The sequence below is a fragment of the Pteropus vampyrus genome, unplaced genomic scaffold (assembly GCF_000151845.1).
Source record: "Pteropus vampyrus isolate Shadow unplaced genomic scaffold, Pvam_2.0 Scaffold78, whole genome shotgun sequence".
NCBI lineage: Eukaryota > Metazoa > Chordata > Mammalia > Chiroptera > Pteropodidae > Pteropus > Pteropus vampyrus.
This window is the reverse complement of record NW_011888859.1, coordinates 1,723,232-1,739,580: the sequence shown is the minus strand read 5'-3', so window position 1 is coordinate 1,739,580 and position 16,349 is coordinate 1,723,232. Positions and strand designations below refer to the sequence as shown.

Here is a 16,349-nt window from a genome sequence, read left to right as displayed (position 1 = left end):
AGGTACCTTACCTTTGAGCTGTCATCCTCCCTTGCCTATTGACTGCACGTGGTAGTCATAGTAAAAGCTCAGAAGGAGAGAAAGTGATTCTGAGAAGGTGACATTTCTCAAGGACAATAGAAAGTATTCGAGAGAGATGGGGGCTTGCTTTTATATAATGAGATACTTTGTTTTTATGCCACCTTTATTTCTAAGAACTTTTAATAACAATCATCTAATATTGTCTGAACAGCCTCAACATGAAGGACTAGAGGAAAGGTATCTTTATTTTCAGCTTAGAGAGGGGAAAGCTGAAACGGCATAAATATTAAGAAAAGAGAATTTGAGACTTTCAACCCAAGACATTATTCTCCCAAATCTATCCAGTCTCCTTTTAAAATTAGCATTGATGAATAACATGGGTTAGCAGAAAATAGAGATTGAATGTTTACTTAATAGGCTCATTAATATACTTACAGATATCAAAGTGAATCTGCAGCTCTAATTCACTGGTTACAGTCTGCAAAAGACAGGCTAGAATTTTGGACTCAGCAATCTGTGACGGTCCCACAAGAACTGGAAATGGTCCGTGATCATTTGAATGCTTTCCTGGTAAGCTTGAGAATCTAAAGCATTTGATTTAATTTTATTGTTTACAGGCCTATAGGTAAGGCCTGACCTGCATCAGTAAAAAGGAAATCAGCTCTTAATGGATATACTTAGTAAACCAAGCTGTAGAGAATCTGTCCATGTAAACTATAGGTGTTAAATAATTATGCCAAATATTAGGACCCAACATGGCCTCTCAATGTGGTTTTCAAGTAATGGCTTCATTGTTGGCTTTCATTCAGGGCTTTTGTTTTCCTCTAAAATGCTTAATCTAACTCCCCTTCAAGAAAAAAGAAAACTTGTGTATGTAACAAATTGGTCTCTTTCCTTAAATAAGAGGCCTGGCTATTTGATGCAGATTTGAACATTGCTACTTCTTTTAGGAGTTTTCTAAGGAAGTGGAAGCCAAATCTCCCCTGAAGTCATCTGTTCTGAGCACTGGAAACCAGCTTCTCCGATTGAAGAAAGTGGACACAGCTGCCCTGCGTTCTGAGCTGTCACACGTGGATAGCCAGTGGACTGACCTGCTGACCAATATTCCGGCTGTGCAGGAAAAGCTCCACCAGGTATAGAAAGAACCACTGGTTGAATCGACAATCATTAATTTAAGCAATATTAAATGAAAAAGTACATTAATCTACTTTTGCTCACAACTTTAAATCAACTTTTTCTTGGACACTGTCTTTTCTCTTGTCCATTAAAAGTGAACTATTGACATTAAAAGTGAACTATTCCACAAACTCCATATCTACAAATGTCATTAAAAGTGAACTATTCCACAAACTCCATATCTACAAATGTCATCTCTTCCAAGGGCTTCTATATCGAGTGCATGCGTGGTGTATGCGTGTTGTGTGTGTGTGTGTGTTAGGATCCTTGTCTGGCCTTGTTTAAATTCTCGTTTACTCATGAGTAAAATGTGGGTACCTATACCTGCCTCATAAACTGAGTAGTTATGAAGATTTAATAACAATGAATGTAAAAGACCTATAATCTTAGCTATAATAGAGCAGCTGGCATTCATTCAATAAATGAAGAGAAGCAAGAGAAGTCAGTACTTCTCTGGAAATATGCTTCTCTCCCCCAGACTCCCAGGCATTTAATATCTCTCTCTTCGGCACTCATCACCGTATATAAGGTGTAATAGATGTGTTTAATGTGACTTATCCCTACTAATCAACAGCTCTGTATTTCTAGAGGACAGGGGACATCTCACATTTATCTCTGTATCATTCTGCACTCCATAGAAGTCCATAGATATTAGAAATGATTGCTTCGTTCCTCCAAATTTTTATAATAAGCCATCTGCATAAATGTATGATATATTAAGAAAGATTCAGAATTCTAAGTATCTTTTAGTTAAATACTGAGGGAATTGGCTACGCTCTTAGGAATAAAAATTAGAGTGCCAAAAATCTAGAAAATGATACTTTGTAGTGTGGTATTTTTCCTTCTTCTTTTAACATTCCTGAGTCGTAATACACAGAGATTTTACAAGATAATTAATAAAATACATCTGTTGAATGTTTTGTAGTTAAGGTTTTTAAACTCTTAAAACAAGCTATAAAATAACAATTTTTTCTTCTTGCTGGTGTTTTGATTAATTAGCTAATGTTTATACAATGTTTATAGTATTGGATGTCAAGCGAACATAAGACAACTATTATTGTTCAGTGTTTGCCTGATGTTTAATCCTAAGCTTCCAATGAGGATAAGATCCAAAAATGTCATTAAGAAGTGTTATCTCTGATGGTACATTAATAAAAATTAATGTAGAGTTTTTAGGTTAACAGAAGTTGGGTTTGAATTTTAATACTTGTGATTTGTTCTATCTCTTGCTTGGGCAGCTCCAAATGGACAAGCTACCTTCTCGCCATGCCATTTCTGAAGTCATGACTTGGATTTCTCTCATGGAAAATGTCATTCAAAAGGATGAAGAGGATATAAAAAACTCCGTAGGTTACAAAGCAATTCATGAATACCTTCAGAAATATAAGGTAATTAAAAATTTTTTAATTTTTAACTTTTCATGTTTTAGATTATTTTGAGGGAACTCAAAACTCAAGTTATGAAAATTGGACCTTGAAGTATGTTTCATACATAGTGACACCAGATGGGTATATAAGATAAGAAAACCGCCTCCCTAATTAGCAGCATAAAAAAATTTGTCCAGTATTAAGAATAATTTATACATATTTTTATAACGAGATTATACAATTTATCCTATTTTATATCCTCTGTCGTATATATATATAAATTCAAAATTCATAAATTTAACTTATATTTCCTATATTCATGTATATGTATATTCAGCCTCTGAAAATAATGGCTTGTATGAATATACACAGATCGTGCCATTTGGACTAAGTCATGTAACTGACGATATTAATTTCGAGGCTTCTTACGGCTTTCCAACTCCCGGTAAAATATAAGACGTTTATTTGCATGGCCTCATGTTCTTATTTCCTCCTTTTCTTTTTAGGGTTTTAAGATAGACATTAACTGTAAACAGTTGACAGTTGATTTTGTGAACCAGTCTGTGCTACAAATCACCAGTCAGGATGTGGAAAGTAAACGCAGTGATAAGACTGATTTTGCTGAGCAACTAGGAGCAATGAATAAAAGTTGGCAAATTCTGCAGAGTCTAGTAGCTGAGAAGGTAAGCCAAGTGGCTGGCCTCTGCTGTCTGTATTTCATGAAAACTCCAAGAACAAGTACACTCTGTAAAAAAAATTAAATTCGCTGAAGGTTGCAGTGCTTTAAATACTCTTTGTCATGTTAATTATTTCATCTTATGGACCTTCCACTCTTTGTAAATTTTACATTGTTTTAGTTTTTTAAAGATGCCTCTTAATTTCTTTTGTCTTTGCTTCAAGTTGACTTAAGTTCTTGACTTGTGTACCAAAAATAGTCACTGATTCACGTTTTATAACATTTCATTTTTAATCATGTATATGATGGACCGTATTTGAAGAATTCTCAATTTGGAGGAAATAGTGAACTGCCAATGATTTGAATTTAAAATAAAATGGCAAATTTCGTTTTATTATGTTTGTTCAGATTCAGCTGTTGGAAGGCTTATTGGAATCTTGGTCGGAATACGAAAATAATGTACAGTGTATGAAAACTTGGTTTGAAATCCAGGAAAAGAGATTAAAACAGCAACATCGAATTGGAGATCAGGCTTCAGTTCAGAATGCAATGAAAGATTGTCAGGTAATTGGTCTAGGTGGCTGACATGGACTATTTCACAATTTCATGGCATATGCCAAAGGAATTTGTATTTCTTGAGAATTGAAAGTTAAATATTGAAAAATGTTCCATTTGGTAACACATTTCTCTGATGATGTGAGTTTATAGACTTTTTCTATAAACTTCTTATGAATTTGAAATTATGAGAATTTTGAAACACTCCTAAGAAGCCTCAAACCCCATAGACTAATCATCGGATTTAATGATTATCAAAATTTTGACATATTTGCATGAATTTTTTCTTTTCTTCTTAAAAATTTTATAGTGAACCCAAGATATAGCATGTCATTTTATTCCTGCAAGCTATAATACACAGCTCCAAAACACTGACTTTTCTTATATAACTATATCATTACCACCACAAAAGATTTAACAACAATTCTTTAATATTATTTAATGCTCAACCCATAACAGTTTCCTCAATTATCTTTAAAATGTCTTTTTTTCTGTTAATTTAGTCACAAAAAGATGCAACAGTGTCCATTTGCTACATTTACTTGTTAGATCTCTTAAATCTCTTTAATATTTTTCTAATGCTATTAACTTGTCTCAGAAACTGTAGACTGACCCAGGTTCAGGACTAACCTTTGTACTTCCTGAAAATGTCATTTAACTTACTCTTCTTGTCCCTTAATTTTCTACAAATGGGAGTTAGCGCTGGAGGCTTTATTGGATTCTGATTCAACTCTAATGAGCGAGTACTTCACAGGTGACACTGTTACTTCCTACTGTGTCACATGGGGAAGCACTCAGTGACTGCTTGTTCTGCTGTTAGTGATAAGGATCATGGGTTCAGGTAGATTGGGCATACTCTAAATGTTTTCAGGTGTCTTAGGAACACTTAATAGTCCCCTAGGTATTCAGGTTTATACAAAAGAAATGTGACCTATTACCGTTAACACTGTAATAAAATTTTTAAAATAATTCAGTAATTTGTAATGTGTTACAGATTAGCTGTGAGTCTTCTCTGTAGCGTTTCCTAAAAACAATTGAAAACTCAACTGTGAAGTCATTCTACAGAAATGTTCCTTTTCCCCAAGCTTGTTTTTACATTCTGGATTTCAAAAAGAAAGACCTTTGGTAATGAGCTTCTTTCCAAGCAGTATTTTTTTTTTCCAAGCAGGTCACATATAAAGTGAGATATATTTAAGCTCACAATCAAAGCTTTTAGGTTCAGGGGAAAAAAGACCAGATGCCTTGGTGCTGGTGTGACAAGCTAATGGATTACAATGTTGAGGGTGCATAAAAATAGCCAAAAAAACCATCATATGGAGAAATATCTGGAATTTTTTTTTTAATGATTAAAAAAAAAATGCTTCACATCAGAAAATGGGTATGTAAAAGATGGCAGACCAAAAACATACATCATTGCATTTCCAATTTTCCAGGGGCCAGTAGTATTTCTAATTTAAGCCATCGATTCTAAAATGTAGAAATAAGCCAGAATTTCAAAATTGTACTTTGAAAGCTGAGTTATATTTCTTGGTGAGTTCCTAAGTTAAAATGTTTCCATTAAAATTAAAAGATAATTTAAGTGTTAATATTAACAGGGTTAGTGCTTCCTTGTTACATTGTTGTGATAAAGTTTACAATGAAAACACTGAGATGTTACTATAACTTTCCTCTTCTTTTTTTTCTTCCTCCTCCAATTTTTTCCTTTTTTTTTTTTTTACCATTTTTCTTCTCTTTAATTACTTTTATACTGCTATTTTCCATTTAGTGTCTTTTCATGTACATGTCTTCTATTTCATGAAGAAAGAAATTGCTATCTGGAAAATAGAGTTTGGACAAGTTTTAGTCCTTTTCGGACTCAAATTTTAGCCTTCCAAAGGGTCACACCAGTCAGCATCAGTAAAGAAAGCTTGAAGTGTGGTTTAAAGAACTTTACACCAATACTAATTTGTGATTTCAAATGAAAAGTTGTTTTTTTGAAACTGAGAACAGAATGAAAGTAGATCACTCCGTTATTTTGGGAATCGTATATAAATCACAGTAGCCTGACTGGCAGGTTCTAATTGGCAGTACCACAAACTTTGTCAAAAATTTATTGTCATTTTGAGAAATTGTTCCTTTGGACCAAAGTGTGAAATTCAAACCAGCATATTTAAATTGGTGACTAAATTCAAGCTTTATTTTGTTTTAAAAATCTCGAACATTCTTCTACTCTTTCAGAGGTGATTTATTAATTTAAACCAACATAAAAACTTGATATTTATGAGTTAGCTCAAGTTAAGAATAGCTTAGTATAGCAACAAATGTTAGGTTTGGCTTTTTCTTTCATTGATCATCTTTTAATTATTATCAAAAAGGAAGGAAAACACAACTTCATTTTGCACAAAATATGTATTTCGGTCCTGTTTTCCTCCTGGGTTTTGCTTCTATGCCAACATAAATGTGCAGAGCATTTTAGAGATGTGTTTCTAAGCAATGGATCATTAATTTAATATTGCTCACTGAAAGAAGTTAACATCCATGGATAAATAACGATAAATTTAACCAGTGGTTGAATTTTAGAATTATATTACAAACACATTGGAAGGATTATTCATGGTTATTTAATCTTTTAGAGAAGTAGAGAGAAATAGCCTTGAATAGTAAAGTTAATTCTGTTTTCTATAGTACATAAAAGACCTGTAACTCCAGTAATCATCATATTCATTCTCTGATTAATTACCTAAGCTGTCAAAATATTGACAAAATTGTAAAGTGGAAATGAAAGAATAATATTAAAAGCACAAATGATCTCTTTAGGCTACTAAATGCATGAATTTCTAATTAATACATCCAGGCAAAAATAGCTTCATGATAATTAGATTTAAATAAATACGTTTACACTGAACCATGGCAGATTACCAAATAACTGAATATAATAATACTATCTTACACTCGCCTTAAAAGATATTTTATGTGTTTATCTAATGTTATCCTTTTTGAAGTAAGAAAATTTGTTATTCCTATTTTATAAATGAGATAAAGAGTAATTAAAAAGTTGGACCACATAGAAACAAAATGAAAAGAGGCACACTATTTATAATTAATACAGAAGAGACTGGGCTCCTCACTTGACCTTAGCGATAGCACTACCCGATCCCAATCTTCTTATCCGTTTATGAATCATGAAAGGGAGGTGTGAATCCCTTTACAGAATTGAGACATTATCCAAAGTTAAAATATTTTGGAATTTTCTTCTCTCAGCCTCCACACATCTAGTTCTGGGGATGGACTTCTGAATATGAGAATGTAACCTGCCTTAATAGGTGGCTTCTCACATCACCCCAACTTGGCGCTGACATTCTCTCCACAATTCACGCCCAGCTGCCTCGCCTCCAGCACTGGGCTGAGAGTCAGCAGGCTCAGAAGGCTGTTTCCAATCCCACCTCCGGCCTCACCAGCTCTGCAAACTAAATAGATTGTATCATTTGATCTCCCGCTTATTCATCCATAAGATGCTGATAGCCATCACAGCCTACCTCACTGAGCTTTCCAAATTTTCAAATGGCATTAAAATAGGTTCAAATTATGATGTACGGTTAAGTATGATCTCCAGGTCGTTGCCTCATTTTATTTTCTTTTTTTGAACATTTCATAGTGAAAGTTATACATGCACATCCCAAAGAAAATGAAGATTTGATTCATGAGAAAAACCTGTAATTTTTTCGAATCACATAGAATCAGAGTACTTTAGAGAGAAATAAGGATAATAGACATTCTGAAGAAACTGAGACAGTGAAAATTTTTAACTTACACCAAGCGGCACAGCACAATAGTAGCAGAAATGTGACTAAATCGCAGATACTCTGGCCCGGAATACCATTCTGTTGCATTTCACACTATGAGCTAAGATTGGGTAACTTTTCCAACACCAAGATGCGTGAATTTAAGAATATATTCATCTTAACCATTTCAGATGTTATTTCCTTCCTTGTAAGCTTCTTGAAAAAAAAAAAATTACATGGTACTGTTTCCTTATCTATTAGGTAATCAAATTTTACTTTTTTAAGTTATGCTAATTTCTCATGGGATAAAAAAACTATTTTTAAAATTCAAATGTAGAAATACATTTTACTGTGGAGACCCTCTCCTGAGAAGGACAATCTTTTTGCATTAGTAAAAATTTTTAGGCTATGAGACTATAATGGCTCAATTTCAGTGCACCAGAGTTCCATAATAGGACAATTTAAAATGACTATTTTTTAATCTTTTAGGACATGGAAGATTTGATTAAAGCAAAAGAAAAAGAGGTAGAGAAAATTGAACAGAATGGACTTGCTTTGATTCAGAACAAGAAAGAAGAAGCGTCTGGCGTTGTCAAGAGCACACTGCAGGAGCTCAACCAAACCTGGGCACATTTAGACCACATGGTAATGTTGCTTGTGGGGAACTGGTTCCAGGACCATGTTTGCCACCTCATGTCCCAACATGACATGGGTGTCAGTTTTCCTAAAGTAACTGAGTAAATAATTACAAATTTATACATCATCTCTTTCTATTAAGTTCACTTCAAAGTCTAGCTTTGGATATTTCCTATAATAAACATTATTGTGAACATTACTCCCTTGATAATCTCATTCATTCCCATGTCCATAGATTTCACCTAGGCACAGGCAATTCTCAGATCTGTATCCCCAGCCTGGATTTGTCTCCTAAACTCTAGGTAGAGACAGAGACAGAGGCAGAAAGAGAAATCTAGCTCGTAGACATCTCCTCTTGCGTAGCCAGTAGACGGCCCAGACGGCCATGCCCAAACCACCTCTGATTCTTTCCCCACAAACCTATACTTCCCGCCATCCCAGTTAATGACAGCTCTCCCCTTCCAGCTGCTTGGGCAGAAAACCGTGGAGTCACTCATCGCTCCTGTCTTGCCCTCCGGCCCCATATCTACTCCATCAGCTATCTGATCAGCTCTGTTTTCAGAAGAGCTCCAGAATCCAACCTCTGCCCCCACCCCTGCAGCCAGCTCCTAGGGCTCAGGCACCATCACCACTGCCTTGACTGTTTCACTGACCTCCTGAGTAGTCTCCACGCCAGAGAGGTCCTGTTAAAATGGAAGTCAGATCACACCTGTCCTCTGCTCCAAAGCCCGCAACAGCTTCCTTTTTCTTTTGTAATGAGGCCAAAACCCGGTGGGGGCTTGAAGGCCCACACAGCGTGGCCACCCCCTGTCTCTCTGAATTCGTCACCTGCAGCTGTCCTAAAGGTTCATTTTGCTTCTCGTCTCCCCGTCCTGTTAAACTCAGTAGGTGTGTGGTATTAAATATATTAACTTTTATCACTTTTATATTATATCGATATATAATATATTGCATATATTATATATAAAGGTTATATACATAAATACATATATAACCTTTTTTAAGCATTTTAATTTAGACTGAGTGTTCAAAACTATGAAAAGCATCAATTTCAACATTATTACCTCTTTTCAAATCCTTTTTGTTTGTTTGTTTGGGTTAATTTACAATGCCTAAAACACTGATCAAATTCTTAATGTTTTTCTTGTTAATTAAACATATATATTAGATAATTTTAAATGCTATGCAATTTTAAGAGGTGTCTGTCTCTTTCAAAAGGTTGGGCAGTTAAAGACACTATTGAAGTCAGTGCACGACCAATGGAACAGTCACAAAGTGGCCTCTGATGAGATAAACAGTTACCTCACGGAGGCTAGATACTCTCTTTCTAGATTCCGTCTGCTGACCGGCTCTTTAGAAGCTGTGCAAGTTCAGGTAGACAATCTTCAGGTAAGGAATAAATGGAACCGACTTTTAACATACTTTTTAATTTGAGAAATTAAAAAAAAAAATGAGCAAATGCGGACATCATCCTGGAATATTGCTGTATACTGTTTCCTTTTAATTATTTTTTAAATATTTAAAATTAATTTTACCTACTATTATTTGTTACTTATTTAACCTTGCCTATGGATACCAAATTCTGTATTAGCTGGTATATAATTAAGTGATTTAAAAAATTCTATCATATAAATATCCACATGAATGTATTTTATAAAATGATTCTATACCCAAATCAACCTCCTTGATCCATTGTCGCTGCCTTTTGTGTCTTTTCTCTTTTTCTCCTGCTTCTCCAAACATATTCTAAGGGATTAAAAAGAAAGCAAAGAGAAAAATAGCAAAAGTGGTAAATTTTTAAACTATTAAGTTGTTTTCATTTAGCTTAATATCAGCGGTCCATCCAATGTGCACACATACACGCTTTTCCTAGCACTTACTGCTTGGTTTCCTCTTACCATCGTATCCATCCAGAAAGACATTGCTGATGTTTGACTCAAATACTCCTCCTATCTCAGGTCACTGGCCTCAGGTTAGCTGCTGCCCTCACCCCCCTATGCACTGGGCACTGTCACCTATCACTGCTCTTTGTCCCTGGCTAAATAGTGCAGACTATGGGGTGGGGAGGGCAGGCCCCTGCAGGATGGGATGCCAGCAAGAGCCAGCATGTATCCGCCTGACGTCAGTCCACTTCCCTGGCTTGGCAGCCAAAGTTTACATGTTGCTGACCACATTTGCAGAATTGCTGAAGGGAATGCCTTTTTAGGGGTAAGGGGGGGTGGTGGTGTTAGGCAGGAAGGAGGAAGGAAGGATAAAGTGTGCATATAATTTGCTTAAACCTCAAATAGTTGTTGCAGATACTAAGAATCATTAAAACTTATTTTGAGAATAATAAGTCTGAAAACACATTTCATAACTTTGAGGAGGTTAAAAGTACTACCTAATTTAGCCTGTTCTGTGTTTAACACCTACAAATACTGTCTAAAGATATGAAAGAATTCAAGGCCTTTCCTTTGCATAGTTTGATTTGATGGCAGTAGATACTGGTATTAAATAGGAGTGGGTTTTTATAATGTACTTGACCGTGGAATTTTACCAAGAACTGAATCTATCACTTCAGCAATATCTTTAGGGAAATATTCTTTAAGTTCCTTCACTGGTCCTTGGTAGAGGACTCTGACAAGCCCATAGCCCACCTAGTAAACATTCTTTGCGAGGGAGAACACCCACGACAGAACTGAGAGATGGTACTCAGAAAAGCCATAATTTCTTAAAGTCTAATTATTGGGAGCTTCTGGTAGAACGACTCTAGGTTATAAGACAGAGACCTGAGTTTTGACTTTGAGCAGCCAAGGAAACCATGGTGTGACAGATTGCATACATACCCACCACCATAGCATCCTGCTACGTGAGGGACAAGGACACCCTACGTGAGCCTTGCCAGCAGTATTCCAGATGCCATTAAAAGAAGGCTTAATTGTTAAGTATCCCTTCTCACGCCCATAAGAACAAAATCATATAAAGAAATGATTCTTGAAAGAAGCTTTATAAAGCTTTGGAGCAAAGTCATGGTTTATGTATTTGTATGTGCATATTTATGAAAATAACTAAAAATTACTCTTAAACTTGGTTATTAGAATTTAGATCCTGTCATTTTATCTGTGGTGTTTTTTCTTGGGCAGAATCTTCAAGATGATCTAGAAAAACAGGAAAAGAGCTTACAGAAATTTGGCTCTATCACCAACCAACTATTAAAAGAGTGTCACCCACCTGTGACAGAAACTCTTACCAATACATTAAAGGAAGTTAATATGAGGTATGGAACATGCTAGTTTTACACCATTATGCATTACTTATATCTGTGTTATAAATAATGACAATTAAAATTTCCCGGTCTTTGGAATTTGAGCTTTATAGATTCTATTCTATTAATGTTTTCATTTTCACAAAATGAATTTAATGATAAGTAAATGTAGTAAAGATATTTAGAAAGAAATTAAAACTGGTATATACCCAAAGACCAACCTCATCCCTGCTTATCTACCCTTGAAACGAGTGTGAAATGTTAAATAGAAATGAGAAATCCTTGCATTATTTCCAAATTCGCATGAACCAGGGTCACGCAAAATAAAATAGTAAGAAACAGCATTGGGTGAAAGGTGGCAATCTATGCACGAGTGCTGGCTGTTGTTTCCAGGTGGAATAACTTGCTGGAAGAGATCGCTGAGCAGCTGCACTCCAGCAAGGCCCTCCTGCAGCTCTGGCAACGATACAAGGAGTACTCCCAACAGTGTGCTTCAACCATTCAGCAGCAGGAGGATCGAACCAACGAACTCTTAAAGACAGCCACTAACAAGGACATTGCTGATGACGAAGTCGCTACATGGATTCAAGATTGCGATGTACGTATACTCAGGAATGATTGTGTTTTCCCAGAATCCCTTCCTTAGACCTCTCAAGTTCAGCAGGGCCGGCGCTGATGTTTCTAAGCTTTTGGTATGTCCCGGTATATGAGACAAGTACCCAAAAATAATTGTTTCAAGTATTAAAGAGCCTGCTAGGTTTTTAGAACACATGTATCAGATTTAAAAGGATCCTCTCATTGTTTCATTTTAAATGATGGGTCGCTTTTCCATCCATGTGAATGATTTAGGCTATCTGTTTTTACAGAGATGGTCAATATAAGAAATGACCATTTGGAAAATACTGTGATGTATTTTTTAAAAATCTAGTGTTAAAGGTTTCGTCCATTTAGGTTCATTATCTTTTATGTAAGCATCAACGTAATTTCTTCTAAGAATTTAACAGTAGAAAAAAGTCTTTCTCTCCTGATTTATGACTATACTTTTTTTAATAGCTTTTTAGAATTTCTCTTTTTCACTGTATCTGCCAATAACCTACTTAATGTTTTGGGAAAAACTTCTCCTGTTTTACCCGTTACGTGGCTCTTCTTATTTGTCCTTGTCTTTTTTTTTTTTTTTAACAAATTTTTTCAAATACCTTCTTATAAACTTTCCCATTCAGTCTGTTAGAATTAAGTAAGTTATAAAAAGCACATAGATAAAAATTTAACCTATTCTAATACCTTCACACTAATAACAAATAATCACTTTAAAGCCAAAGTTTAATGTTTACAGTGAAGATAATTCACTGCTTTTTCTCGTTCTACATAGTTTATCCTTACGAGGTTTTTCATTTTCAATTTTGAGCCCTCCTGAGTTGAGATACATGTTTTAAAGTGTAGTGCTCCAAGTTGTTTTTGTGAATTTGTCTGATATCTCTGTCAAGGTTAATGCTGCCTTTGCTTTCCTTCTTGTCACAGTAGTCCCTGTGTAGACATAGCAGGCTCTGCTCACTCCTCCATGTCTGGCAGGGTACCAGCAACATGTGGAAGAATCAGTCATTTGTCATCTCTTAGCAGCAGATGGAAACCAGAAACAGAGAATTTTCATTGGCTTATAATTTTTAGCATATAAGAGGGTCCCATAAAAAGTGGAGGCAAGAGACACCATGGAAAATAATGGAAGAACAGCCTACCCTTACCCGCTGCTCACCAGAGCCACAGAGAGGGCTCTGTACCCCACAGAGACGGGAGAGCATACCATAACCAGTACAGCATGACCACCTGCATCTACAGAAGATACTGTTGACAGGCTCATCCCTGTGTCTATAATATTAAGTAGAAAAAATGTAAAAGATAGCACTGTTTTCAATTGCATATCAATTCTGCGAAGAAGCTGGAAAAAACTGTCAAAATGTTTCCACTTTTCGGCTCTACTTGTAAATGTATTTTTCTTGTTATGTATGTTTTTCTGTAAATATGTTCTTAAAAATGTGAATATGCATACATATTTTTAAAAATTAGATTCCATTCTCTATTATTTTTTCTGTGGTTGAAGGTTATTTAGTGTAATAATTTGACAAATAAGAATTGAGTGTCTCTAGATGTTTGGCCCTTTGCTGATTGTTTATAATGAGGAACACACTTAACACGCTGTTTCGTGATGGGCATATTTTCATCTTTTGTAGGACCTCCTCAAAGGACTGGGGACAGTGAAGGATTCCCTTTTTGTTCTCCATGAGCTGGGAGAGCAACTCAAGCAACAAGTGGATGCTTCAGCAGCCTCAGCCATTCAATCAGATCAACTCTCTTTGAGTCAACACTTATGCATCCTAGAACAGGCTCTTTGCAAACAGCAGACTATGTTACAGGTACAGAGCTTGTTCTCAGTGTGTATTATAAATTGGGTGTTCTATAATATCTGAGCAGAAACACGGGAAAAGAAGAATTTTTCATCATTGAGACAATGCCAACTTCAAGAACAAAAAAATAAAAAATAAGCTAACTTGGAAGTTCCAATGGGGATAAAGGAAGGTGGGACTTTATCTGCCTCTGTTCTTTACCATGTAATTTTCCCCCTAAATTGATGCCTTCTTCCATGGTACTGAGTAAAATGTGTTCAATGAATAAACACTGAGTGGCTTTAATATTAATATTCCTGTTTATATAAGAAGTATATTTCTGTTTGATAATATAGTTTAAAAGTGACTTTAATTGGTTAACCAATTAACAGTACATGGAAATAATTCTAAGTTTTAGGGGAAAATATAGTAAGAAAAAGAAAAAAAGTTAAGTCATCATAACCTCGTTTCTTTAGGAATGGCATCTTGAGAATGGCAATTTGACATAAGAATATGAAAAATAATTTCGATTACACTAGATTTCTAAATACCAATTTTCTTTTGTAATGAAAAAGACGGGCGTCCTTGACTATGAAACCTTTACCAAGAGTTTGGAAGCTTTGGAGGCCTGGATCGTAGAAGCCGAAGAAATGCTGCAGGTTCAGGACCCCAGCCCCTCATGCGACCTCTCAACCATCCAGGAAAGGATGGAAGAACTTAAGGTACGTGTGTTGGAATCCTAGTCTCAGATCTTCCATCTTCATTCTCAAAACCTTAAGGAAAACTCCAAACTCCTGACATAGGCCTACCTTTTATTTTGAGCTCCCAAAGAAACGCTTGCCAGCTCTGCTCACCTACTCTCCTGAGAAGAATGAGCTGTGCACTGGCGGTGAGCACAGCTGACTTCACAACCCATGATGGGGGCCTGGTCAGGACCTTTCCTGGGGTGCCACTCACTCCTCCCTGTCCCTACCTTTAGCTCCTCCCCATGCCCAGCCTGTCCGTCACCTCCTTCACGGTCCTCGAGCCTCCCATCTCCATCATCGTCCACTCCTAATTCAAACGACCTGGTCCTTTCTCCTGGACCACTGCAACAGCCTCCATGGAGCTCCCTGCAGCTACCTTTCTCCCTCCAACCCGTAGCTGCCAGAATGATCTTTTTTTCCTCTTTAATTTTTTTCAATTACAGTTGACATGTAATATTCTATCAGTTTTGGGTGGACAGCATAGTGATTGGACATTTATATAACTTACAGAGTGATCACCCCGTAAGTCTGGTACCCATCTGATACCATATCAGAATGATCTTTTTATTTTAAAGGCTTTTACTTAATTGGGAAATATTTTAAGTATTCAGTAAAGTAAATAAAATAATACAATAGATATGCAAATTTTAGTATAGTATTCCTCTGCTTAAAACCCTCTGTGGGTTCCATTGCTCCCAGGATAAAGATCAGTGTGGATTATGAGGTCCAGCATCACCTGGCTACTGCCTTCCTAAGAGTCTCGTCTTCCCAGCATCCATCTCATCCTCCAGCCGCTTGGGTACCACATTGCTTCCCAGTGTCTGTGTGCGTGACGTTTCCCCTTTCTGGAATTCTTTTCTTGTTCTCATCAACTCTCTCTCAACCAAAAGAAATAAACTCCTGGCCATTTTGTTCAATGTCATTCTCTTAGGAAAGCCTTCACTTCTGTCCATGGTCAGGCTCCCCACGTGACACACTTTCACAGCACCCTATTCTTTCTCTTCAATGTTTTATCATACCGCTTAGTTACGTTCATGTGACAGGTGACTACTGTTGTTCTCTGTACTGTTGGAATAGCACCTTCCTCTCTGCAAGCACTGACGAGAAAGACCGTGTCATATCAGTTTTGTTTACTGCCAATGTCTACCCACAGAAATCCTGTCGTCTCATACTTATGCTTTTGGCTTCAACAGTTGGAAAGGTTTATTCTTTCTTTAGGATGTTTGGCAGAGCATGCAAAGAGAAAACACACACAGCCGAAGATGCCCTGACATTTTCTCCTTCCTGTAGTCAGTTTCCTAATGGAGTTATGAATGCTCATGGGAAAACCAGTACGGGCAGCTTTGTCCTGTGCTTGAAAGGGAGCGGAGAGATCTGAAAGCGTAGACTGCTTTCTCAGTTGAGTCTCGCCAACTTTAGAGTAGGGTTAAAGGACCTAAAACTGCAGCTCTTAAGATAAAGTGTGGTGATTTCAAAGTTTGAGTGGGACTGCGTTCCATCCAGTGAGAGCCCAGCATCTCTTGTTTACTCAGCTGTCCCGCTGACTAGCTGGGTGGCCTTGCCCAGCTTACCTGGTTTCCAGACATCTCTTTCCTCATTGCAAAGTAAGAGTGGTAATGCAGTACCTTACGAGATTGTTTCGAGGATAAAAATGAGTTACTGTATTACCTGTAAAGCTCATATAACAATGCTCGGTTCATAATAAGTGGTCAGTAAATGTTAACTATTACTATTATAACTATTATTATTATTATCATTAAATAATAAAGGAACAGATGTGCATGGATGA

The 16,349-nt window shown here is 36.4% G+C and overlaps 1 protein-coding gene across 1 annotated transcript in view; it reads left to right on the top strand.

Annotated features, from left to right (window-relative positions):
- The window catches only part of LOC111741446 (nesprin-1-like), a 137,943-nt gene that overhangs the window by 47,550 nt on the left and 74,044 nt on the right, over nt 1–16,349 (top strand). Inside the window, exons 20-28 of the mRNA XM_023532163.1 lie at nt 2,436–2,585; nt 3,071–3,247; nt 3,649–3,804; nt 8,046–8,201; nt 9,411–9,581; nt 11,315–11,448; nt 11,830–12,034; nt 13,662–13,844; nt 14,390–14,536. Of these exons, the coding sequence (XP_023387931.1) occupies nt 2,436–2,585; nt 3,071–3,247; nt 3,649–3,804; nt 8,046–8,201; nt 9,411–9,581; nt 11,315–11,448; nt 11,830–12,034; nt 13,662–13,844; nt 14,390–14,536 (1,479 nt within the window). The remainder of the gene's footprint in view (nt 1–2,435; nt 2,586–3,070; nt 3,248–3,648; nt 3,805–8,045; nt 8,202–9,410; nt 9,582–11,314; nt 11,449–11,829; nt 12,035–13,661; nt 13,845–14,389; nt 14,537–16,349) is intronic.